The sequence below is a fragment of the Rattus norvegicus genome, chromosome 8 (genome assembly GCF_036323735.1).
Source record: "Rattus norvegicus strain BN/NHsdMcwi chromosome 8, GRCr8, whole genome shotgun sequence".
In the NCBI taxonomy this organism is placed as follows: Eukaryota; Metazoa; Chordata; class Mammalia; order Rodentia; family Muridae; genus Rattus; species Rattus norvegicus.
The window spans coordinates 93,223,822-93,251,142 of NC_086026.1; the positions used below are offsets into that span (position 1 = coordinate 93,223,822).

At 42.9% G+C, this 27,321-nt stretch overlaps 1 protein-coding gene and 1 long non-coding RNA gene across 20 annotated transcripts in view; one reads left to right on the plus strand and one right to left on the minus strand.

The window, feature by feature from the left end:
* Lca5 (lebercilin LCA5) overlaps positions 1-27,321 on the minus strand; it is a 67,326-nt gene that overhangs the window by 36,087 nt on the left and 3,918 nt on the right. For 9 of the 19 annotated variants that reach the window (XR_010053951.1, XR_005487787.2, XR_005487788.1 and 6 more), the window contains exons 3-4: positions 9,051-9,419; positions 5,502-6,031 (exon numbers count right to left, since the gene is read on the minus strand). Coding sequence is in view for 15 of the 19 variants with exons in the window: in XM_039081165.1 (XP_038937093.1) it covers positions 5,502-6,031; positions 9,051-9,252 (732 nt within the window). In the remaining 4 variants the exon portion in view is untranslated. Of the gene's footprint in view, positions 1-5,501; positions 6,032-9,050; positions 9,420-10,850; positions 11,205-18,573; positions 21,696-22,314; positions 22,609-27,321 lie in introns of those variants that run through there. The other 10 variants (XM_063265188.1, XM_008766249.4, XM_063265189.1 and 7 more) reach the window with 8 other exon arrangements.
* The window catches only part of LOC134480083 (uncharacterized), a 29,481-nt gene continuing 13,377 nt past the window's right edge, over positions 11,218-27,321 (plus strand). Inside the window, exon 1 of the long non-coding RNA XR_010054233.1 lies at positions 11,218-13,837. This is a non-coding gene — a long non-coding RNA (uncharacterized LOC134480083). The remainder of the gene's footprint in view (positions 13,838-27,321) is intronic.

Consider the following 27,321-nt stretch of genomic DNA (forward strand, 5'->3'; position numbering starts at 1 on the left):
CTAAAGAGGAGGGCAGTGAGACCCGGGTGCTATGGAGGAGGGAAGGAAAAACTAGTGATGGGAACATTCCAGAGGAGAGAAGGAGGGCAATACTGAAGAGCGGGAGGAAGAATTAAGGAAACAATGATTGGGGTAAAAAAGACTCATAGAGAAACACACATTGCTATATTACCTTAAAACATACATATTACACACACACACACACACACACACACACACCACCACCACCACCACCAACAACAACAACAAGCAGCCCAGTGTAAGAGATGGGAAAATCTCCCTTCCAGCCATTTATCAGAGGAGTCCAAGGGAGTCCTCCAACAATATAGGTATGATGTTGCCCCTGGTTGCCTTCCAGAATTTGAAGAAGGTAAGGCCCTATTGCTGAAGCCACCACATACGTCAGTCACAGAACAAGGAGAAATCAAGCTGGAAGTGACCTAGGAGCTTCCTTCCTGAGACACTAGCTCTCATAGTTTCTCCCAGTGTTATGCATGTTGCAATTAAAATTCCTACCCATCTGTAAAGCCTACAACCCCATAATAATGACCAGCATGGCAAACAAACCCAGGGTCTAACAGTGACACATCTTGGGTTAACCAATTGTCACCTACTTGGACTGAACCTAGCCAGCCTCCTGTGCTATAAGCTCATAGACCCTAGAGGAGAACCTGCTATTATCGTGTTCCTAAACCAGGATAATTTCTAACTGAACACCCATCCTGAGACCCATGGTGAGGTGTAGCTCTAACTCTTCGTCAAAGAAGCTTCATTTATAGCAGATGGAGACAGAGATCCACGCCTGATCAAAACGCAGAGAGAACGCAGGTGCCAAGCCTTGTCAACAGATACAGCCACAATAAAACCCCTGTACTGAAGACTCAGAGAACATTGTGGAAGAAGAGGGAAAGATCGTAAGAGTCAGGGGACCGCGCCATCTGCTGCAAGATTCTAATTTCTATGACAGGGAAGCTGCACCCATAAAATATTAAACAATATGGTCTCCTAAATAAGACCCAAAAAGCAGTATCATTGATTGACATATCTACATGGATGGGGGAAATCTCCTAAGGCCCCATCTACTGATAAAGACTACAGGCCATTAATGCATCTGAGAGAGGAAGACTCGGTCTGCCCCAGGGATGAGCCCCCTGACAGGTTATCTAATCCCAAGTCATCCCTAATCACATGTACAGATGAACAGCCCTGAATGGACTCTTCAGACTGTTTCATATACAATATAACAATAATTAAAGAGTCTATGCAGTTGAGAGGGAGTGAAAGGGAGCACACGGGGTAAGTTGGAGGAAGAGAGTATTGAGCATAAAAGATTATGGTACTCATGCATGAAAGCCTCCAAAAATAAAATGAATATAAAAACTCAAAAATGCCAAAAATGTGATATGCAATATGAAAATGATGTTAATTGCTATAATGTGCCCGAGATTTTAATTATATGAGCACATGGTAACTATTCGTGTCGCAGAGAGGAAACATGTACAACCACTTCAGATGACAAATACTTTGTTTTATTATTATAACCATTTTTAGTATATGTCTGTCTCTTGTAATAACATCATGTTCTGTATGTTAAATATACACAATAAAATGCATATAAAAGTAAAATATAAGCGAGTGAAGCAATACAAGCTGAAGGATATAAAATTTTTGTGATCCATACACAGACAAGATATTTAAAAAACATCAAAAAGGAACAAACAGTCCTCGTCACCACACAGCCAGTCAGCCTCAGGGGAAAACGATGACCACTGCAGCAGTACAGGAACAGTGCAGCTGTCAGGCCCAGCCAGGTGCCCTTGAGGTATAGTGTGGGAAACATGAAACCTCACAAAGAAGCACCCCACCGCCTCTCTTAACCATCACCAACTGACCTAGACGGGGGGGATTAATTTAGAGTGGAGAGATGAAATTGAAGAAATTGGCCACATTTCCTAGCCAAATTATAAACTTAGTAACAATGACTTCAAGTTCTGGGTTGATTAACGAACTTCTGAAAGAAATAATTACGTACAATGAGTCCACCGCCAAAGTTGTTGTGAGGATAAAAGAGTAGGCGAAGAGGTAGAGAAGATCTCTCTCTGGAGGGATGAGTGGGAAGAACAACTCAGGAGAGAAAGGAGGAAGGTGTGGCAGCAGACGTGACATTTGCCAACTGGGCACAGGAAGGTCCCTGACTGCATGTTAAACACTGATCTCAGCACAACTTTAGTTACACAGAAGCAGTCCAGGTCAGATCTCAGACTTAGAGCTTGTAAGTTTACTATCTAAAACTTGGGTCATTTCTAAAACCACATTGCTACTTTGTATACATAAAACATTCAACTGAAAATCTAATTTTACAATGAAATAAGCTTTGAATTAAAAAATAACTTTAGAAATGATCCAAGAAAATATTGCTATTTAGAAATCAAAAATGAGTCAAATCAGAGAGACACCTTGCACTTGGAGGTGGAAAATGCAGCAGCTCCGGTGGCGGTCACTGCAAAGTCATCTATGCATATAGCAATTCCTATCAGAGCTCAAGGATGTTTGCAGAGAAGCTCACTTTACAACACACACGGAGAGGCTGAGAGATGGCTCAGCAGTTAGGAGTGCTTGCTGCTCCCCCAGAAGAACCAAGTGGGGTTCCTAGCATTCAAATCTGGTAGCTCAAAACTGCCTGTAACACAACTACCAGGGATCTGATGCAAACACACACACGCAAATACACACACACACACACACACACACACACACACACTCTAAATCTTTTAAGACAGTCAGAAGATCTAACGTAGATTTAAAAAATTTCAGAAGCCTATAAGAAGTCACTCTCTGTGTTAAGGTTCAAGGGTGTGTGGTAACAGAAGACTGATATTTAGGTCAGCAGCACAGATTAGAGAACTAGAAAGAAGCCCTTAAAAATATGTATAACTGGTGTCTGTAAAAGATGCCCAGGTGAAGAGGAAGACAAGAGAGCAACAGAGACCTGATTCTTGGGCCTAACCACAACCCCTTGCACAAAAAATAAACTCAAAATAAACCACTATCTTACATGTAAAACATAAAACACAGTGCTTATAAAATACTGAGCTGTATGTTTTAAACATATATTTTTGTCACTTATTCCTTAATGAAAATTAGAAAAACAACTACTTTTAGTCACAAAACAAAAGAACACCTTTAATGCTACAAAGGAAAACAGAGGTGAATTGTTCTTAGACTTGACAACAAGAAAAATCTTTTCAAAAGAAAATCTTTTAAAGTGTACCACAATGAAATGAAAATCTTTCCTTCTTGAAATATCTTTCCATCTGCAAAGATGGTAAGTAAAGTTACAGAAAGATTTGCAAACCATACATTTTTAAAAAGGTTTGTATCAAGAAAAATAAAGAACTTCCAAAAAATCAACATAAAAAACTACACACAAATAATTCATTTGGTAAATGAGAAAAAATAAACCCACCAAGAACAAAATTTAAAAAAAAAAAGATACTGAATAAAAATCATGAACTGATGTTCAACTCCAACCTCTTAGGAAACGCACAGTAAGGCACTGCGGGCTTGTGAGGACGGGGTTAATGCCAACCAGATACGGATGAGAAGAAACAGAGCAGAAGGCACTGCTGACAGACATGCCCGGGCACTGCTGTCCTGGGAAGGTGCTGGTCGTTTCTGTACAGACAAGCACACTTACCCTACAATCCAGCACACGTACTTCCGGTACACATCCCAGAGAAATGAAAGCCGTGTTCATATAGACAATCTGTACATGACTGGTCTTAGCATTCTTACTGGCTAGTATGAAAACTAGGGGATATCCTTCAGTTGGCTATTCCATGACATCCAGTCACTACACTGTCAGGCACAACTCAGAAATCTAAAGCTACTGGCTTACTTAACAACTGGCATTACAGTGTAAGTGACATACACCAGCGTCAAGCCTCTGTAATAAACAACTCTAGTTACAGAGCAATCTTGAAATGACAGAACTATAGAGATACCTGTTACTGGGCATCTTAGGTCGGGGAGGAGAAGGGTAAAAGTTATTGCTGATCCATATCTTGACTGGAGCCATGGCCACCAAAATAACAAAAACCAAAAGGCCAGGTATGAAATTATTGTGCATCACAATACCCATGAGTACAAAGCGGAGTCTCCTGGATCATCTCACTGTATTAGAACCAAATCCCAGACTCCAAATTGTCAGATGGTTATAAAATACAGGAGACACCAGATAACTGGAACAGAGACTCTGTATGTAGTTTTCCTATTAATGCATTTCATCTATAATGATCTCGAAAGTAGGAAGTAAAAACCCAAAACAAACTAACAACAATGAACAGTACCCTTTTTTAAGAGACAGTCTTACTACGGTCAAGGCCGGCCTTGAACTCAGGCCTTCCTCAGCTTCCCACATGCCCGTTACACGCACATGCCAGCGCTCTAGGCCTATCCACGCCCCCCTCTCCTTGCACAGACTGTTGTCAGGAGGGTCTCTTATACAAAGGGCCTCTCACACTCACTAACCCATCTCATGCCTGTGTGCCACCATCCTTCCTTCTCATTGCTTCCCTCCTCCACCGACCCCTCAGCCCCACCATGTCCCTTAGCCCACATGGGCTCTTCTTTCCTCTAGACAGTCCCCTTTTTGTTTTAGCTTTTGGTCACAGTGGTCCATGACCCTTATGATCTTTCTCCTTCCTCATGAAAAGAGATTTTTTTTTGTTGTTGTTGTTCGGAGTATTTACTATACATCACTGTTTTTTAAGACAATCCAAAAAGCCAAAGAGAATATTTCCAGAAATAACTAAGATTCCAACTTACCCATCCCCATATGGGTTATTAGTAATATGCAGTCTTTGACATCTAGCTATTAAATGTATAATCTTCCATGTAAGCAAAGGTATGCATCCATGGGTGTGGAGGCCAGAGATCAACCTTGGGCTTCCTTCCTTGTTCCTGTGTACCATCGTTCACTAACTAGTACCTGGAGCTCAACAAGTAGACCAGGCTCGCTGCTCAGTAAGCGCCAAAGATTTACCTGTCTGCACCTCCTCTCCCCAGCACTGAAGTGCTTACCACCTACCATACCCAGCTAAGTTTCTGTAAGTGCTGGGGGTAGAACTCGGGTCCTTCTGTTTGAGGAGCAGGCATTGGACACTCTAAACTCTCTCTGAGCCCCTAAACACACATTCTCAGTTGCCCTGAATTTCTTTTGTGTTTCTGCCAGGGTATCACTATGCACCACTGGCTGGCCTAGAATGTAGTCCAGTCTGGTCTCAAACTCACAGAGATGCCCTGGCCTCTGATTCCTGAGTGTCAGGACTAAAGGCCTGCACCACCAGTCAGCTCTGTCCTTAATCTCTATCCTAGAAAATCAGCATTAAAGACTACAGTCAGGTCTAAGCAAAGGCTGAGCTACAACGGACTGCTCAGATGGCGCCCCACGCCCAGTGAGAACCAGACACAGAACACAACGGAAAGGCGTACAATTTTACCTTAATCTTTCTCTCGGTGTTGTCTAATTTTAACTCTGCTGAAACTAGTTTCTTGGCCAAATCGTCTCGCTCCGGTAGGTGTCTGGCCTCAGAGATCTTTTTTAGTTTCTGTAGGGAAAATTTCGTCCTAAATAGTTCCCCTTCTGTGTCTTTCACTCTTTTCTCTGCCATCCGCTCTTTCTCCTGAGATTTTCTTAAGCGTTCTTTGAGCGCAGTAATCTCACCGTTATGGCGGTGTATAAGTTGTGAGATTTCATTCTCTGCATCTTCGAACTTACTCAGTGCTTTCTCCTGACGATACTGCAGACTTTTCAAAGCCTTGTTTTCTTTGAGCAGCTGGGCTAACTTGACCTGTAGTTCAGACACTTCATTCTGCAGCTCGGTGATTTTCAGAAGTCTTGCAGAAAGAACCCTCTTTGTTACGATATCTGGATCTTTCCGAAGTGGCTCTCTGTTGAGGCTTTGGGACCGAAATCCCACTCGGACCCCCTTTTTGTTGGGTATAGCCTTAGGACTCACTTTCCTAACGGCTAAAAGAGAAACAGTAATAATGTGAGTGAAGGCCTTACCTGTGCTACTATTTACCCATCCAGAACAAGTGATCCACATATACATACATACATACATACATACATACATACATACATGTTTGTTTTGTTCTTAAAATATGATTTTATAGGTTAAATGTGGTGGCACACACCTTTAATCCCAGCAGTCAGGAGGCAGAGGCAGGTGGATTTCTGTGAGTTCCAGGACAGCTAGTGCTAATGTAAAATTTAAATACCAGGGAATTGTTTTAAGATCTTGATACTATTTAAGTTTTTGGGGTTTTTTTGTTTGTTTTTGTGTGTGTGTGTGTGTGTGTGTGTCTTGGTTTCTATTTAAAGAGAGTTTGGGGGTGAGAGATGGCTCAGTGGCAACGTATTTGTCACAGAAGGACCCAAGTTTGCCCTCGACAACCCATGTAAAAAAGCCAGCTATGGTAAAAATCCAGGCATGGAGGTATGAAGGTGAAGACAAATCCCTGAGGCTCACTGGCCAGCCGGTCTAGCCACTTGGGCAAGTTAAAACCCATGAAGAATTACTGTCTCAAAAAACAAGGCAAGCAGCTCCTAAGAAATGATACCAAGGTTGTCCTTTGTCCTCCAACTTCCAAATACATACACACACACACACACACACACACACACACACACACACACACACACAAATAAAACAAAAGTAATTTTAAAAGCACATAAAATTCTTAAAAGAATAGATATTATATATATATTTCTCCAAGCTTTTAAAGTATTTTCATGAAAAATTTATTCAACATAAGTCTCAGGATATATAAGGCCTACTCATTAAAAGAGATATCTAAAAGTCTATCAAAAGGTTAAAATACAAAATGTGAAACCAAAATAAATGGACAAAACCAACCTCTAAGTCAAAAGCCCACCTGCCCCAGGCCCAGTGTCACTCTCTGCCGCCTGTGGATCAAAACTTAATACTCTCAGTTAACTTTACCAGAGCCATGGCTGCCCAGGTTCCACCACACTCCCTGCCATGATAACAGACTAACCCTCTGACACTGTAAGCAAGTCACCATAGTTAACTGCTTTCTTTTTTGGAGTCGTCTTGGTCATGGTCTATGCACAGTAACGATGACAGAAGTTGGTACCAGGAGTGAGAGTGTGGTGGTCTGAATGAGAATGGTCCCCACAGGCCCATGTTTGAGTCTGTGATCCCTAATCAGTGGGACTGTTTGAGAAAGACTGGGAGGTGTGGCCTTTGGTTGGAGGAGGTGTGTCACTAGGGGTGGGCTTTAAGGTTTCAAAAGCCCATGCCAGGCACAGTCTCCCTTTCTCAATCCCTGCCTGCCTGCCACCATAGTCCATGCCATGATGATCAAGGATTCTCTAAAATCCTAAGCAACTTCCCAATTAAATGTTTTCTTTTATAAAAATTGTCATGGCCATGGTGTTTCTTCACAGAAATAGAACAAAAACTAAGACAAGAAATTAATTCAATTTAGTCCTGTTGCTTGGTCTAAGCAGATAAATGACCTCAGGGTTTAAAGACAGCACAGGAGAAAGTGTGCAAACCAGAGAGTAGATAATAACTGAATTTTCTCACTGCTGCTGGGATTGCTTTTCACTGCTTTTTCTCGGCACTCTTCTCAAATAAGGTAAGGCTTACAAAGTTCTGACCCCTTAACTGGGGAGCTTCCAGGGAAGGAAAAGAGAAATTAAAGTACTTCTTGCCAATACCCTAGATGCATAAATTATCCTTAGAACTACCAGGTTCAACTGGACAAGAGTTTTGTCAGTATATAGAAGCCTGAGACCATGTACTCAATTAATTAAATTATAAGAACCAGATTAAGAAGAGGGTTAAACGCAAAGATGATGCTTAGAAGTGAGGTGAGGCAAAAGGGAATGGCAGCCAAAGAAAAGAACTCACATGTCAGTAAATGGACATCCTGAAGAGCTGCACTATGGCTCACCAACAGGTGGCTCTCGGGGGATACACACTCCTTGTGATTTTCATGCTATTTTTTGATTATTATTATTTCCCACTCAGGAAGTCTCAGTAATCTGCAGAGGACTTATCATAAGGGTGCTGCATGTATCCGTGGGTCACAGGACTCCCTTGCCTAGATTCTTGCTCTATGGTGTTCTAACAGACTCTGGGCATTTTGTTGCTCAGTACAAAGGGATTTTCTGGACTCCGAGATTTATTAAAATGAAGAAATTTATCTAACAGTACACAGCTAAGCATGCTCCAGAATAGTATCACTTTAATAACAAAAGTTATGTTTTTTTTTTGTTGTTGTTCTTTTTTTTCGGAGCTGGGGACCGAACCAAGGGCCTTGCGCTTCCTAGGCAAGCGCTCTACCACTGAGCTAAATCCCCAACCCCACAAAAGTTATGTTTAATAATACTGTATTCAGGGGCTGGGGATTTAGCTCAGTGGTAGAGCGCTTACCTAGGAAGCGCAAGGCCCTGGGTTCGGTCCCCAGCTCCGAAAAAAAGAACCAAAAAAAAAAAAATAATAATAATAATACTGTATTCCCCTTTAAGTCCGTGAATGCAAACACATTGGACAATGACAGAGTCCAAACTCATCCCTAGGTTCAAGTTTCACATTTATAATGAGCATTGTGCTACCCACCTAAGGTCACAGGTCTGCGGAAGAAAATACCTCACAAACAATTAATGTCACTGCTTTTGGTTAATTAAAAACAAAGATATGGAAATGTACAACTGCCTCTAGGTTCTGCCTTTACTGTAAGCACCTTACAAGATAGATCCTCAGGAAGAAGAGAAAATGAGCTGTCTTACGGTGCTTTCTTCTATATGAACTTGAATATAAAAATGGTAATGTTTGGTAATATTTAAATACAAGCAACATATAATTTATGAAAATGAAGCCTATTCAAAATGCAAATCAGCCTACTCCACACACACAGCGAGCACACTGAGGGGAAGGTCTGTTCACTCACACCGGCCTTGCCGAGCCTGCGCCTGAGCATGCCGGTGTCTGGGACGGTCTCGAGACACTTACTTTGGTGGCGCACGTGGTGGTCTGACAGGTGTCTTTTGGGATTCTTCTCCCTATTACTGGCACATGGTGGCGTGTTGACAGGTGACGAGGGGCCAGAAGACTGTGGTGAGGACCCGAAGTCAGACGAGTAATGGGACGAGTAAGGGTGTTTGCCTCCTTTTCTTTCTTGATCAGTATCTGAACTTTGGTCCCTTTCCCCCATTGTTTGGAAAAACGACCTCTCTAGTCACATCGTTTTACAGATTCGTGGAAGTACTGAAGAATGTTTTTGCAGCCTCGGTGTCCTGGTAATAATTATTTATGTGCAGTTTGTTTTCTTCACAGTATGTCTGTAGTCCACACCAGTAAACACAAGATACACTTCATTTGCTACAGTGAGGAAAGAGAAAGCAGACTCATCAAGGGTCATGAAACAAGTTCTCTAATCAAAATAGAGCTTAATAAAATAATTTACAGCATACAATGATAAGAAAGATGCTATCACTTATATTTTTATATATTAACTTACATATCTGAAATAAGATATGTTTGTCATGGCCTAGATGATAACATTCCTTCTGAATAAATGTCAACTAATTTTGATGACCCTTCAATCCTGAGGATTACAACATGATCTTGAAAATTTACAAGACAATATGATCAAATTGCCAGTATTTTTTCTATGTGGGGAAGTAACAAAAACCCTGCAAACAAGAAAAATACCTAATAATGACTATCAAATGCAAAACAAAAGTATAAAGGCCAAAACATATTTGGTGAACAAAGTGCTCCTTAGCACATATTATGCCAAAAATTAAATGTGGGCAGGCAGTGGTGGCACATGCCTTTAATTTCCACACTTGGAAGGCAGGAGGAGGTTGATCTCTGAGTTCAAGACCAGCCTGGTCTACAGCGTGAGTGCCAGGACAGCCAGGGCTACACAGAAAAACCCTGCCTCAAAAAGCCACTCCCCCCCCCCAAAAAAAAACTAAATGAGAAAAATAGAATCAGGTTACTTTTATAATGAGACTGATTCCTCTATTTGGAAGACAGAACCTTATTGATGAAGCTACTATTAATAGTAGAGCACCCCTAATACATGAGAAGACATACGCACAAGGCAGCGAGCACCACTACTCACAGCTCCATGAGTGCCACCAGGAAGGAGCTGACCCTCTAACTAATTGAAATAATGAGGATGACTCTCTATTCACTCTACAGTCTGGGAAAATCTCCAAGATCCACTAAGGAAAGGGCAGACTGGGTCATGTCTCAGAGGCACACTACTGGCCTAGCATGAGCAGCCAGTGTGAAGCCATTGGGGTGCAGAAGGGAACGCTGACAGAAGAGACACAGAGCACAGGAAGTGTGCAGGATGCATTTTTGGAAGCTTTGTCCCTGGAAGGGCTATGCTCAGATTGACAATGTCTTCAAGAGACCAGATTTATACAAAGTAATTAGGTCATGAGAGTATTACCCGTGGAAGGAATTAACCCTGGTCTCCCACAGCGAGTTCTTGAAGATGGCATGTTGTTTATACAAAGCCAAGTCTAGACCAATAATTCCAACTACAAGAAGCCTAGACCAAGCAGACCAAGCACGATGCCACATGACTGTAATTCCAGGTACAAGAGAGGGCAAGGCAGGAAAATCACGTGTTCCAGAGCAGCCTGGGCAACTGAGCGAGGCTCATTCTCAAAGCAAAATAGAGGGGTAGAGGTCCAGCTCGGTGGTCAAGAGCTCCTCTGACAGAGACCTTACATCCAGGTCGGGGCCATGGAGCAGGTCTGACCCCCGAATCACTCTGACTCCTTGTCTCACCATGAAATCTCCACCACGGAGGGCTTCCATCATTTGCCATGAGGTCCTCCCAGGAGACCACAGAACTGCAGCTGCCCAATCTTGGGTTTCCAATCTCAAAACTGTGAACTAAATAAACCTTTCTTCTTTGTACATGCTTGGGTTCGGGTATTTTGTGACGTGACAGGAAAATAAATAACCTTTTATTTTTAAAAGGTAAAAGGATAAATCGGGTGTTTAAAGAAATGAGTTCTCAAGGGTATGGCTATGCAGTAGAACTCAGACACATCAGTGAAGTTCCGCAGTCCGTGTTCTATGAGGTCGCTGACAACCTGTGGAACGGCGCTGAAAACATCGCTGGTATGACTGAAGATCAAATGCTTATTTAGTTTTAATGAGTTTGAGCTTTAAAAGCCACATTGCTGGGGGTTTTCTTACCAGAGAAAAAAATAGCTATTAGGGAGGAGAGAGAGCAGAATTCAAGGTCAGGAGTAGACACCAACCTCCTTTGTACATAACTGTTTACAGACTTGACTTCAGAAACCATAATTTGGGGGGGGGGATTTTTTTAAAGCAATTTCTATAAACCTTAAGAAATTAAACAAATGAGGTAACTAATATAAAATTGGTAGCAAAAACATAAGGTGACCAGTTCATATTACTTTAAAACAAATGTGCAGGGTAGAAGGCAAGAATGACATCATAGGTTGTCCTCTGTGTGCATGTATGCACGCAAACAACACACACACACACCAGTAAATACACACATACATGCACACATACACACACACAAATACACACACCAGTAAATACACACAGAGACACACACTAGTAACTACACAGTAAAAATTTTTTAAATATGTAACAGACTAATACTTGCATAGCTGGGACAAAGCAAGTGGGCAGTTGTTTCAATACTTGGACATTGGAATTTTCAATATAATGAAAAATTAAAAATCTACCTGTACATAAGCTCTAACATTCTTAAGCCCAAAATCTGAATCAGAAGCATCAATAAGGCATACTAATTTTTATCTTTTAATTTTTCCAAAGAAAGAGAAAATATTTTATATCTATGTCCAATAAGAAATACTAGGAAGAAGAAACAAACTAGGCATTCCCACGCCTCACATCTAAATATCACCTCCTTGTAAAAAGTCTGCAGGAGGAGGCATGCAAGTATCTAATTCCATGTCTAAAGGAGGAGGCATGTAAGATGAACTGAAAAAGCCAGAGGGTTGGTTATTCTAGGAAGCAAGGAAGTCATGAGAAGCTGCTGAGAGGATGTGCAGAGGGCTCACGTGCCAACTTGAAGAAGCTCTTACTGGTCAAAGAGAGAATGCTTTAATCATTTATAAGGATTACGTCAGCAAGGGATTAAAACATGACATAAACTTAATCCCACATGCTAAATGAATCTGCAATTAATGGCCTGTGCAGATGCTTAGGGCGGAAGGTGGGGGTTCAGCAGGCATGTACCTTACCTCTGCTACCAAAGCTGTATCTCAAAATAATAAGGGATAAAACATTTCTTTATAGAATTATTTTTAGCAAATGGTAGGAAGGAAATATTTAAATGCAAGATTAGAACTCTGTCATTTTGCAACCACTCATGAAACAATGAAATTGACAGGATTGTTAACAGCAGGGACACCATAGGAAAGAAACACACAGACATGTACCTCATGCAGAGACACAATTCTCAAAGAAATTGTCCTCCTGCCCCGGTGCTAGATTTGAATCTGATCAATTCAGATCAATCCAAATCTAAGGCCAATTTACAGACAGTACAGGTGGTGGCATCTTCATGAACAACCGACAAGTAGAACGGCCTGTGCTCAAGACACTGCCTGCGTACTGACTCTTAAACAACCACAGACTGTGCCCTATGCCTGCCATGTGTGTGGCAACTCGAATACCTTCCATAAGAGAACGAAAGGCTGGACAAATGTAACACTGGCTGGGTGGTATCGTTAAAGAATTACTGAGGCTTTGGGTCAGAGGCAACTGTGCAGATTGTATCTGATGAATCTTCGCCTTTTAAAGGTATTTGTTCAAATACTTCCAAATAAAATTAACTGATGTTTGAGGTTTGCTTCAAGATAACCCAGAGAGGACAGAGAAGAAAGATCACCAAGAGTTAGCAACTGTATGAACACGGTGATGAAGACCATCTTCATTATCATGATACTATGGTTCTCTGAATGTATGGGAGAGGGAGAGAGAGGAAGAGAGAACCGTGGGGTCCAGTGCAGGGCCTTGCACATGCTAAGTACATAACTTAGCACTGAACTACATCTCCACTAAAAAATTAATACTTTGATCTTAGTCTGATTATTAATGGCCATCAACCTCAGGGTGTTGAAAATTCATCAAAGGATCTGAAATCAACGGTTCTAATGGTAAAGTACTAACACGCAGGAAAAATGAAAACAACACAAGTTTGGAGAGAAGACTCTGTCAGAAAAGGGGGTTGCCCTGCAAGTACGATGACCTGAGTTTGGACCCCGACCCACATTTAAAATGCCAGTTGCAGAGGCACACACAGTCATCCCAGTGTCTTACCACTCTAGTTGAGAGTAAGGTAGACTAAAGTCTCATGCAATAGCCAACTTTACTCAGAGCATCTGACAACGGATACTCAGAAGGTAAAGAAGAGTCACTAAATGAAGCATACAATCACAAGGACAAGACGAATGCGGCAAAACAAAACAAAACATTTCTCCACAGAGGCATACAAACAAATATAAGCCGGTTTTAATGAGTGATCTGAAGTAAACTCACTCCTATCCGCCACACCTGGAGGAACACAAAAACACATTCCGAGAACTATTCCGTGTTTTGAAGAAACTGAGGTCAGAACACTCTTGTTTTCTTAGAGTTTTCTCACAAGCACTCAGAATTCTCCTCGACAACTCCACAGTTGAACCATTCCAACCTCCCAACACTGAAGCTGCAGAGACAGGAGGACCCCTGGGGTTTACTGAGCAGCCAGCATAGCCAAACAGGTAAGTCCTAGATCCAGTGAGAAATACTGGTCTCACGCAAAAAGGCAGAGAAGTAATTGAGGAAACCCCATGTCAACCTCTGGTGTATACACATATGTATGCACCAAAAATAGATGTCAGCCCGATTTGTCCCTCTGCCATCCATACACTGAGACTATTAATAGCAACAATTGGAGAACTGTTTTGAGGATTAAACAGGGTAATTCAGTAACTCCAACACAAGTAAATCCACCCCATTTAAATGCTGATAATTTTAAAGTTGGTTATGTAGGTAAAGATGCATTCTCGTTTTGTCTGCATAGCAGACATATCTTCCCGACCTCACCCATCTAAACTATCAAGGTGCTGTCCAGCTTTTCTTGACGAAAGGGAAGAACACACAAAACAACGTTCTTCCCTCCTCTCCAGGACTTACGACCAAACCACACAGAATCCTACGCTTCATTATCCAACTCCTCCTCCCCACAAGTGTTTTAAAGGGTTACACTTTTATGCTAATCTCCCATCATCCATGGTCAACTGGACCCAATATCATTAAGTGGGAGGATCCAGAAATAATGCCCACCTGCACGTGATTCTCAGCAGCACGATAACATCCCCTTTCCTTTCCACTCTGTCCAGCTTGGGATGTGAATCATCCAAGTGCCCAGAGTATCCACACTGTACATGCTACCTGACCGTTACTCGTGTCACAGCCAGCTTGGTTCTCGGGTGGCCCTGAGGCAGAGGAGCAGAGAAGCTGCAGTCCGGATGAACGAAGATGCCCATCAGAAGTTGTGCACAGTTTATTCTGGGATCTCCTATTTAATCGTTTTGGACCCAGTTGACCACGATGATGGCAGATTAAGCATAAAGTTTGTGTAAAGTACTTGTTGTGGGAAGTAGGAGTTGATAATGGGGTGTAGGAATTCTGTGAGGTTTAACTGTAAGTCCTTGGGAGAAGGGAAGTGTGCTGTTTCTGTGTGTTCTTCCCCTTTGTGAAGAACAGCTGGCCGGCCAGCCCCCTGATAGTCCAGATGGCTGAGTTCAGGAAGCCACGTGAACCGTTTAAGTGAAAAGTTTGAAATTTCTTAATAAAGGAAAACCAAAATAAAACAAACAAAACCCCAAAGACTATTATACACTAAAATCTTTAGTACAAGATATTTCAAGGAAATACTATATTTACCTAATTTTATTAAAGTATTTTATAATTGCTCCAGTTAATATTGCTAACCATAATGCCAGGCTCATAAGGTATACTTTATCCTAGGAGTATGAACTAGAAAAAATAGACAATACAGGGTTTTACACCATCCTCAGTTTCAGGTGGGGGCTGAAGAGCACATTCTCTAAAGACAAAGTGGGGCTAGTGTATACTATTCCCTGAGTCACCATTGGTGGACTATGAGGATTTAACCCACTCTTCATATTCGACGGCTGTGACATTCAGCTATGTACTAATTTTAAAGCCTTTTATTTCAGAATATATAATTAGCCCTTTTTCTTTTTGGCTGAGAGGAAAAAACATGCTTGCTATTATATCCCTAACAAATACTAGCTTTTCATGATACCAACAGCCCAGATCCACTCCACTCTCCTGACATTGCCCTTGAATCTCCTACTCTAACTTAGCCCAGTTCATCTCTAAACCTGACACGTAGCTGTTAATATGGAATTGTTTTTATCAGAGTCCTGGTCACTGCAGCAAGTCTTGGGTCTGACCCTTGGGGGTCATCTTTATTAGTTTCCATATGGTTTACTGGCCCATATCCTTAAATAAGTTTTTCAGAAGGGCTATACTGTTTAGGGGTAGAAGGTCTAGTTATTGAGCTCTATGTAAAGTTTAGGGAGGGGATGCTTTAAGTAATTTTCTGTCCTCAGACTTGACACTCTCAGTGGCTCTGAGTTCCAGATCAGGTCACTTTCTCCAGAACTCCTGGAGCACCACTCCTCTGGCTTTTAACTTTCAGGGAGTCATTTGTTGTGCTCATTCTCTTACTACAAACATTTTGATCTCTGAACAATAAAACCCGGCTCTATATAGAATTGGCATGCTAGCACAGTTATTAGTTTTAGTTATTAGCCCGCCCCACCTGGAACTATCCCATATTTTACCCTCCTAGCCCTGGTAATGCTAGAGATGCATTTCTGCCCAGTTTGAAAACTAACCCTTTTGCTGGCTTCTCTCACACTCTTGGAGCTCAGGGATGCACTCCTGCCACTGCGCCCTCTACTGGCAGGCGCCTGTGATGGCGATGCCCTGATTGGGGGAGGGGGGGTGTCGGTGGAATGCAATCCCTTTTCTACCTTATCCACTCAATGTACCAGCCGTCCCCACTGGCTCCCTCTCCCTCATCTATCCTCATCTATACTCCCGATCCTTAGGTCATCTCTACACCTGACTTTCAGACTCAAACACTCTCTCTTCCTATTGAACAAATCATCAAATTCACACGTTTAAAATCACGATGCCTCCATCCCATGACTCTTACCTATTTTCCTGACCTCACTAAGGGGCCTCTCTATGAAATGACTCAGTTACAAACCTAAGCTCACCGGGGTCCACTCTTCACATCCCTGAGCCATTCCCAAAACCTGACTGTTTAACCTCCAAATGCTGTGTGGTTGATCTACCTGCGTCTTCCATCTGCACGGCTACTGCCCAAGCCTGAGTCACCATCTTTTCTCAGTTGGACTTCTGCAGTGGCTGCTGAGAGCCGACTTTCATTCCCACAGTTAATTCTTCATGCGGCAGCCAGAAATAGCAACCTGGAGCAGAGATTATACAGCGGGGCTTCCCTGTTCAATCCACTCCAAAGACCTCCTAAGACCATCTGATTCCTTAAGGTCAAAGCTGCCCAAGATTTAGCACACTGCTTCCTTCCCAGCCTTGTCAGGACACTGCTCTCATCCCTTCCCCGGGACAAATGGCCTCCTGTGCTTCCCTCATACCGAACCTTGTCTGGCTTCCCTCTCGACCTAGAACTTCCTCATGATGGCTCCCTCAGACTGCTCTCAGCACAGAGGTCACCTTCTCATAACATTTTGGATTGAATTCTGTTACAGTGAGCCCATGTCTATTTCACTGTCTGTATAGACCTTAGTAGCACTCCCAGGGCCTTGCGCTTCCTAGGCAAGCGCTCTACCACTGAGCTAAATCCCCAACCCCGACTGTGAGAAATTGTTATGGGTTTCTTTTAAATAACTGAGAAATCTAATAGGGCTTCAGACAAAATTCAGTAAAATCCACCTGCACTGCTACTGTTTGTATTTGACTAATATTTGGGGACGAATTTGACTAATTGTTTGGAGACAGAGTTGCAGGTAGCCCAGGCTGGCCAACAACTCATCATGCACTGAAGATGTCCTTGATCACTACTGGTGCCTCCCAAGGGATGGGACTGCAAGTGTGGGCCACTGCAACTGGCTTAGACATATTATTAAATAATGTAATTACTTTCCTCTCTTAAAACACGTGTAGCCCACAGAGGCATAGCAGGAAAATAACGTCTAACGATGCTCTGCACACTCAGAGCTGCAGCTCACTCAGCCATCATCAGGGATGCTTCCTCCTGCAGTAGATGGGAACAGATCCACACACCCACAGCCAGACAGTACACACAGAGTGAGAGACCAAACATCTCCATCAGATGCCCAGGGCTCAGAGAAGAGGAGGCAGAAAGATTGTGAGAGCCAGAGGGGGTGGAGGACACAAGTGAAACCCAGCAGACCAAAGCCTGTGTGAACTCACAGAGACTCAGGTTTACACAGGCCTGGGCCTGATGGGGTCCCAGCACTGAGAGGGTAAGTGGGCATAACCTCCAATCCCTACCCAGAAGCCATCTCCATTTGGTAACCGCTTGCAAAGGAAAAGTTAGTTTTCTCCAACAGAGCTTCACTGGGGGTGCAAACAACTCTTAAGGCTGGCCTGGTGCCCAGCAGTAGGTGACTGCAACAAAATGGCATCTTAAGAGGGCCTTTGTCTCACGGTGCTTTGTTGAGCCTTTGTCTATCTGTCTGTTTCCCTTATGGGCCTTTTGTGTATAGACTGTGATTTCCTCTGGCTTTGTGTTCTCATGGAATTTCTCTGTGTGTGTGACTGTGTGCATCTCTGTGTCTCTTGCGTCTCTATGTCTGTATATGTTTCTTGTGCTTTTTTTTTAATGTTTTTCTTCTGTTTTGTTTTCTGGTTGGTTTGATAGTTTCATCTTACTTTATTACTATTTTAGATGCCTGTTTTTTTTTTTCTAATGAGAAAGAGAAGGTGTGATCTGGGCAAAAGGGGAAGAGGAGAGTCTATAGGAGGGATCGAGGGAGGAAGAAACACAATCAGAATACACTGTATGAAAAAGTCTATTTCCAATTTAAAAAAGGTGTAGCTTAACAGAAACCTGAAGATTTATGTTCCATGTTTATGTTTCCAACTCATTTAAAGTAGTCATTGTGACCAGGAGTGAACCAGTGTTTCATCTGTTTCTCCTGTCATTGAGGGGTGGGTGGAATGGTTTGATGTATTCATTAGATGAAAAATTAACTAGCTAAGAGATATACACACAAATACATATTCACACATACATGTCTTGCTAATTCAATCTCTAAGAACAGTTATTTTCCTAAAACTGGCCAAGAGCACTCCTATAGCAAGGCCAGGAAACTCAATTCCACAACATTTCATTTTGTATCTAAAAGTAAATTCTTTAAACAAGAATTCCCAATGATACGGTTCACACATGACTGGTCAGGAAATAACATACCGAAGGTTCCTTCTGTGCTGTGATGGCTCCTTCAGACCCAGATTTGCATGGATCCTGAAGTGAGCTTCGTAGAGACTTCTGTGTGGGGGTTATCAAAGGGATCGTCTGGCTCACCTGAGCCAAGTATTCAAAAACTGACGCCTTGCTGACTGCCTAACAAAAGCCTGTGCTGGGTTTCTGTGTATAAAACATTGCTCCCTGGTTACCTCAGCCTCTGGCAGGCAACAGGACAAGAAAAATAAAAGAAGCAAAGCAAAGCAGGGAAATATGGAGTTTGGTCTCCTCAGAAAGGAAAGTATAGAATGATCAGGTTAGGTCCACGGTGCCCCTCCCAAGGCGTAACTGCAGAACTATTTGCACAGAGCAGGAAAAGACTAAGACCTACAGTCTCCTCGCTCCATTTACGTGATGACGAACTATTTTATTCACAAAAGATCTTTTCTGCTTTCATTATCAAACTATATTTGTTCAAAATAAAACCTTAAAATACTAAAACCTTTTAAACTATGTTGGCTGTTTAAGTATGATTTTACTACGACCGGTCAGACCACAGCAGACGCTAGCCTTCACATCTCCGACATAGTCAGCTTCTTTTAAAAGGCATTTTAAATTCTCAGCCAAATGAAAGCATAACTGTAGTATGTGTCCCCAAAGTGTAGTGGATCAAATGCAAACATCACAGGATGTTCCTTCATTCGTCCACTGGACTCTTGTTCAACATCCACCAAGTGCCAGGCACTGCACATCAGATAAGTTAGAAATAAAAAAAAAATGAGTGAAAACCCCCTGATTCCACCCCCCCAACATGAATAAGCTCAGAGCTGAGAGAGAAAAATAATACCACAGAATACAGTTGCTGGGGGTAAAAGGAAGTAGAGGTGGTAAAATGAGAGCCAAGGTTGGTGCTGGGAGGAAGTGTTTCCAGAGACAATGCTCCGTTTCTGTTTTCATGTATTACCAGAGGTTAAGCACAGCATGATGGGGGAGCAGGAGGGTTAGGAGGGGCAGTGGCAAATGTGGTTTAGCAAGGACTGAGCACAGTGGCCACACCTTTAACTCCAGAACCCAGTGTGTGACCTGGTCCCTGTATCAAGTCAGCTAGGGCCTAAGAACAGAACAGGAAAAAAACAAAAAAACAAAAAAAAACAAAAACAAAAAAAAGCAAACTTTCAAATTGCAAATAGTTCCTAAGCACAGGAAATGTAGACCATCAGACTTGAGCTATACGGCAAGCGCAGTATGTATGTGGGACGTCCGTGTTTACTGCTATAGCACTCACAATAGCCAGGGTATGGACCCGTCTGGATGTTCATCAGCAGAGGGTATTGTAAAGAAAACAAGGCAGCTGTGCGCAAAGCAAGTGTACGCACTGTACACACGGCAGTGCAGGAAAATGGATGGAACTGGAGGTTGTCCAGGTTATTTAAGTAAGCAAATATCCCATGTGTTCTCATTTGTAGAATCTAGGCATCTATTTCTATATGATGAGAATGGAGGAACAGGTCTAAAGGAAGTCAGCAGGAAGACAGGGCAGTAAGATTCATTTTCTTTGAATAGTAACCAAAACCTTTTACATGCATAGCACATGAGTTCTTGAAATTTTAATACACACACACTTTAATGAATCATTTCTATTATTGGTTATGTGGTTATCCGGCTAACTTTACCTGCTTATATTTTTGTATGCTTATTGAAGAATATGTGCCTCACATTATGTAAATGGGGGACAATCTGGTTTGAAATGAGTACACTGGCTGTGACCATCACGAAGGAATGAATGAGGCTGGGTCAGGGCAAGCTACAATCACAGGCAGGTTTCTGACAGAAACAAGGGATCTTTAGGAAGGTTAAAGCACTTAGACATGAGCTTTACAGAGTTCCACCTTAACCCAAGAACCAGAGTCTGAGCTACAGTGGCAAAGCTAGGGACACGGGGCTTCAAAGTGATGCTGGAGATACGGAACATGCCAGCCTTGGTGATGGACTAAATTCAGAGTATGAGGAGAAGAACCAGGATGGATTTCAAAGTTTTGGACTTGTAAGACTGGATGCAAATGATATCATCTGGCTACGTGGGGTTTATCAGGCATACTGAGTTCCAGGTACCTGTGGGCAGGTTAATCCAATCAGAAGTATCTACAATTACCTACATAGAAGTTGGAGAGATGCAAAATTGGGGGTGTGCTAGTAAATTATAGACAGTAGACGCCAAGAGGAAGGATGGAGTTGGCCAAGAAAACTATGGGATGAAAACAATGGAAGGCTGAGTTGTGGCAGGGGAGGGGTGTCCCCACAACTTGACAACGGGAGGGACTGCTTGGGCCTTTGTCTAGCAAGTCTCACAGAAGTGGTTCTGGGAGGTTAAAGAGATGCAGCTTTGGAAATATTTCTTTTCCACAGGCATCAATTGCTTTTGACCTCTGAATGACAGTTTATCAATTTAAAGAACTGAAGCAAACTTATCTTTCCTGCCATACATTTCAATAAGCATACTAACCAATATGCATGAAATCAGAGTGAAATACTGTAAATAGTAATGTCAAATTGGACTGTGGAAAGAGACTGGAAAGGATACAGATTAATGAGCGTGAGAAAAATGAAACCTCCATTTACCTTTTCCTTCATGTCTGTAGCTCTCCCACCCCAACCCTCATCATTTAAATGACTTTTTAAATTATGTTTGATTGATTGATTGTTTGTTTAATTATTAGTTACTTATGTTGGTGTTTTGATGAATGTATGTGAGTGCACCATGTATATAGTTCCGGGTGCCCAGAAGGACCAAAAGACAGCATAGGATTCCCTGGAACTGGAGTTACAGACAGTTGTGAGCTGCCATGTGGCTGCTGGGAATCAAACCTAGGACTTCTGCAAGAGTATAGTACTCTTGCTTGTTGAATCATCTCTCAAGCCCTAAATTATGACAGTTGATCCCAAAGACATCTAACCCTGAATGTACGTTGGGCATAAGTATGTATGTGGTCAAGCATACTCTGCTTAGGCAAAGAGTTAAGACCCTCAAACTCCGGGTGGAGATGAGCAGGCAGGAGCTGGCCCATGACAGGGGGGAAAACGCACAAAATCAATCCTAAAAGAAAATCTACTTTCATAAAACCTTCCTCCATACCCCCCACCCTACTTACCCAAATGTAGACCTCCTTAAAATTAATCCTCACAATGTGTCTGCACTGCACCCCTCCTCTGGGGGAAAAAAATACTGCCACTACCAACGTGTTACCAACCAAAGATGCCATTACTTTTCAAGCCCATGAAGTGATTAAGAATTTACATTCTGGTGAAATGGACCAGCCCTTCACACTGGGAAACACTGTTCCCTTGTTCAGCTAGCGCGAAACAAAAGGCATCTGTATTCACCACAACTCAGTTATGCCAACAGGTAGGTTTTGCTAACTACCTTTATTCGCTTCATTCCATCATCCCTCAGTGATGTATAAAATTAATCCACAGCCTAGACCAAAGTGCCTCTCCCCTTTAACGACAGTGTAACAATAATATCCTAGACTGTTCCAGAGTCTCTGAAAGGCTCCGCGCGCCCTTCTTTCCCATCCCGATCTCCACCAGCCTCCTGAGGTTTCTTTCTGGTAACTTCGCTCTTCTTTGGATCGGTCTGCACATGCTTTCCTCCTGCTTTGTGGGGCTAACAAATCCCACCCTCTCAACTTTCTCTCGCTCCTGTCCAAAGCCGCTTCAGCCGTCCAATCCCGCCCCGCCCCGCCTTACCCCATCAAGTCCATCCCCCGGCCGCAGACCACTTCTCTCCGCTGCCGCCCGCCCCTCGCCCTCTAAGCTGGTACCTCCTGCACCTGCCCGGATCATGGGCCGATCCCCGAATCCGACTGACAGCCCCGGCCCGAGACCTAGAGTACCCGGACGCTGCAGACTGCGGCTGCGGGGAGTTTAAACTCACTCACTGTAGGGACCACGGCTGCGGGCGGCGGCTCGGCGGCTTCGGCTCCCGGGCAACGGAGCGGAGGCCCAGCTTGCACCGCGGGAGGACCGACCTCCGCCCCCCCGAGTTCCCATTGGTTACTAACTGCATACGGCCATTTCTATTGGTTACTGTGGCATCGGAAGGCGGGATGGCGAGACGAGAGGCATCAGCCATTGGTCCGCAGCTGAGGCGGGGACCACGACCCGCGAGGACTGTTGCTTCGCGGAGCCCCGGACTGAACGAAAGAATGCCAATCCTTCTGGAAGAGGGACGCCGACTCGGGAAAGGGTCTGTGAAACTGGCCACTGGACAAAATCCTTGAAAACTGCCCCGATTTCTTTCTGAATATTTTGGATTTCGTTATAAAGAAATCATAATATAGTTTTCTAGTTCCGCTGAAATTGATCTGTAGGAGGATGTGCTCCTGCCTGGGTTCTGGGCTTTCTTGAGACAACGCATCTTAAATATGGCTTGAGTGGGATTTTTAAGTTCTGAAGGAAATTTGGGGCTAAAGGATAATGGGAACACGTTTGAGCAGAATTACGTTTTTGAAGGAAATATTCCTAAGTGCATGCCAGTGGGCGAAGGGTGACTGATGGCTAATTTTTCTTTTAAATTTGACAGCTCACACTAAGCAGCATTAATTGCAGTAGGCAAAGATGCTATAAAGAAAATCTTTTCCACGGGGGCTTTGAAGCTCTCTGAGCTTCTCATCCAGACTGTTTAAGGCTACTCAGTGTCTCTCTGGTTTCAGTTTTGAACTGCAGATCAAATTCTTTGATGCAAATATATTCTAATCTGTTGCCCATTAAAGATCATCGTTCCCAATTTCTCCCCTCACTTCGTTTTTATCCCCCTTCAAGTAACAGACTACTTACCTAAATACTGTAAATGTACTTTTCTATGTGTTTTCTTATGTAATTTCCTATGGTACACAGTTTGCCTTAGGAGGTAGCAATTGTCCTTTAGTGAAAATAAAAGGACTCCCGCAAACTGCCATGAAGTCCGTCGTATCCCATAGTTCAGTCCCATAGTTCTATGTCAAAATAGCTTACTGTTGTTACTGACAGAGTTAACAGAAAGTAGTTGAACCATAAATAAAGAAGTATTCTGCCATCTCCCTGGATGACTGCCCCCCACCCCCTCCCGAGAAGGTTTGTTCAACTCAGAGACAGCCAACAACTGTGACAGCTGGGCATGCAGAATGTTCTAGGCTGTATGATCCCATTCTGTTTCAACCCATGACTTAGATATTGTTAGTTGTCATTTATGTTCCAGAAAAGAGATTCAAGGAGTAGTAAGTGATGAGGTCAGGAGAGAACCACATGGCTATTAAATCCCAAACCTAGCATCTTTGGAGTGCTTCTCTAGCCTGGCAATAGTGTTACCGGCAAGTCAAAAAAAAGTATCTAAAAATTTAGAGATCTCCCAAACAAAAGTACCTCTCTGTATATAACATTTTCAGTGTCCTTACTACAGTGCACAGTGTTATTCTGTCAGAGTTAACCCTTGCTTTTATTTGACCTTGAAAAAATAGACCAAAATAATTTATAAACTCCCACCTCAAAAGCCAGTTTTACGGAATTGATGTTTTAAAGGCTTATCTGAGGGGTGTGATGATAATTTCACCTTTCTACACGACATGGTTTTGATCTGTTGTTTTGTTATGACTTCGGTCTTCTGATTATATCGTTTCACTTCACTGTGTACTACACGGATACGGCTTTTCAGGAAAAAGAAGAAATGAAGCTACCCATTTTAATATGTCTGCTAATTGAAACTACTTAGCTGCACTAAATACTTGTCTGCTGTTTCTAAAGATCGTGTTTGGGGATGAAGCCTGCTCACCACGGGGTACTCTGGGGTCGTGTTTTTAGTCTCACAGGAGTTCTTGTTATTGCAGTGGCTTCAGATTCCCATTGGCCAATGAATGGCCTTTTTTTTTCTCTGTAGGACTTTGCCATGGTTGATGCTCTGTGGCAATATGCGAAGAAAACTTAACTATTTCTACAAATGGTTTTCTAATAGAATCATTCCAGTTTTTCTTATGAAGTAACGACTATCGCAGAGGTGGAAGAATTTGCTAGAACCTTCAAACCATTTATTAGCCAGAATAATAATCCATAACCTTCCTGCCATCAGACAATTCAGAAATTGCACTGACCACAACTTTAAAGGGGGAGATGCATACACACGCATATAAGATAATCTTATTACAACAGATGATCATCCTCAGCAAAAGTTCAGTTATTCATAAGATACCATTCTTTTAAAAAGTTGTGTGTGACAGATACCTATAATCTAAAATTTGTGAGCCTCAGACAGGAATATCTCAACTTCCAGCCTTGGCTATATACATAGCAAGATCTTGTCTTAGACAAACCAAAAAAACAGAAAGAAAGAAAAAACAGAAAGAAGAAAGCAATGGGCAAAGAGACACCTCGGTGTTATTCATATATCAGTCAGGGAGGAGCAGATGGCAGTCCTCTGTTCATCCTAGCCTGATGCCTGGCTTGGTGTCCAAAGCTGTTTTATGCCGAGGACACACAAAGATCAAACCAAATCCAGGCAGCACAGTCCAGGAGGAGGAAAACAGACCTGCATTCTGCTACGCCATAAGGTAAGGGTAGGGGAAAGATGATCACAGCCTGCCCTCCACCCCACAGCATGGGCAGGCCATAGACACACAAAGCCCTGCCTACCACCAAGCAGCCCATGGAGAGAAGAGGAAGACAGAGACCTGCAATCGCTATGCCATCCACAGACCTGTGGCCCTGTGAAAAGCACAGGCAGACCGTAGACACTCACCTGCCATGCAGCGAGATGGAGGATGTGACAGGGGCCTGCCAGCCGCATGGCCAGCCTGCCGTAGGAACAACCACATATGCGGTGGTCAGATGGAGAGAAAGAGAAGTGGAGCGGCTTGAGCACTGTGAAGAGAGGTGGAACTGGAGACCCACGGGTGGGGAACAGTAGCCTGTTTTGAATGGCCAGTGTCACCACCTGGAGCCATGGTGAGGTCCCAGCCTGAACTGCTGCTAAAGACCATGTCTAGATCCATGGCGACACAGTGACAAGTGTTGATGTCTATGGTCTTATTACCACTAGAGAACATGGGCAAGTCTCTGGTGGGGGCAGCCTATGGGGATCACATGGATGTCCAGGAGCTGCCTAGAACTAGCCCCACCCCTCATCACTGGCTCCACCTCCAACCAGGGGCAGCGCTCACAGAGCAACCATGTACCTTACTCAGGCATTAGTGGAGCTGGCCTTGGTAGCAGGGATGTGGGTGAGCAGCCCCCTGAATGGGGAGAGCTGAATCTGAGAGTTGGGAAAGCACAGCTGTTGCTAGCCCCTCTACACTGCCACCAGCGACAGGCTGCGAATGAGCCAGCCTCAAGGGTGAGAGCAAGTGTGGGCTAGCCCCACCATTCATCAGCAATGAAGTGTCGTGGGTGTGGGGGTGATGCCCTTCTCGTCCCTTGCTACCTGTGACAGGAGAGCTGGCCCTAGGATCATGAAAGTGGCTAATCTGGCAGTATCCCTCACCAGCTGCAGCCCTTGGGAAAAGTAGCCCCACATTTCATCATGAAACCTATAGTATGTCATAGTGTGTCCCACAGAATATCCCTCTGTCTTAAGTTCACTTCATTGGCCAAGTTCATTGCCAAGGCCAGCTCTCCTGAGTGCTGCCACCTGTGAGAGGTGGGGACAGCTTGAAGCACTGCAGTCAGTGATGTTTTTCTATGCTTTGCTTTTTGTTTTGAGGTGTGTGTGTGTGTGTGTGTGTGTGTGTGTGTGTGTGTGTGTGTGTGTGTGCTGTGTGTTGTGTTTATTTTAGGGAGAAGGTTGCAAGAGAAGGGTGGATATAAGGGGATGGGGAGCTGAGGGGGACTGAGGCACATGATGTGAAGGTCACAAAGAATCAATAAAAAATTAAACAGAGCCATAAAACTGTCATAGTTTTACATTCTTTTACCTAAATATCGAAGTTTGTATAAATAAGTATCGAAGTCGGGCAATTTAAAAATGGAACTTCGTGTTGTTCATACCGCTTTAAATGCATTACTTCATTTATTTGTTTATCAAATAGAATAGAATTAAGAGAATTAATTAAATAGAATGTTAGCATATAGCATTAATGAAGAGCATCTGTAGTTTGCATTGTAAAGAAACTGATTAACTTTAGAAAAATGAACAAAAGATAAGGTTCGTGGCAACTGAAGACTGATAAGGTGGGGCTGCTCTTGCAAAAACACACAGTCCAATCTGATTATCACTCCTCATCTTCCATAGCTCAGCGGTTAATAGCACTGATTGCTCTTCCAGAGGTCCTGAGTTCAATTCCCTGCAGCCACATGGTGGCTCATAACCATCTGTAATGGGATCTGATGCCCTCTCTGGTGTCTGAGACAGTGACAGTGTACTCACATATATAAAATAATAATATATAAATAATAAGTAAAAATGAACTATAGTACTCATGGCTGTTGATTATTGTCAAAGATGAATTGTTGAATACTTGATGAAATTTTTGAGTAATTTACTGTGTCAGTTGAAAAAGAAACTGAACCACTTTAGATATTCACTGGTGACTTTCTTTAACATTGTAAGGTGAGTCATTAATAGTATCTGAGTTTTGTAGAGTTTATTTCAATTGGGGGAGGAGCTTTGCATTGGTATTAAACTCTAAAATACAAGCCTATTCTGTCATGGGACAACTGGGTTGTTTCCAGCTTCTGACTATCACAAATAAGGCCAACATGAACATAGTGGAACACGTGCCCCTATGGCAT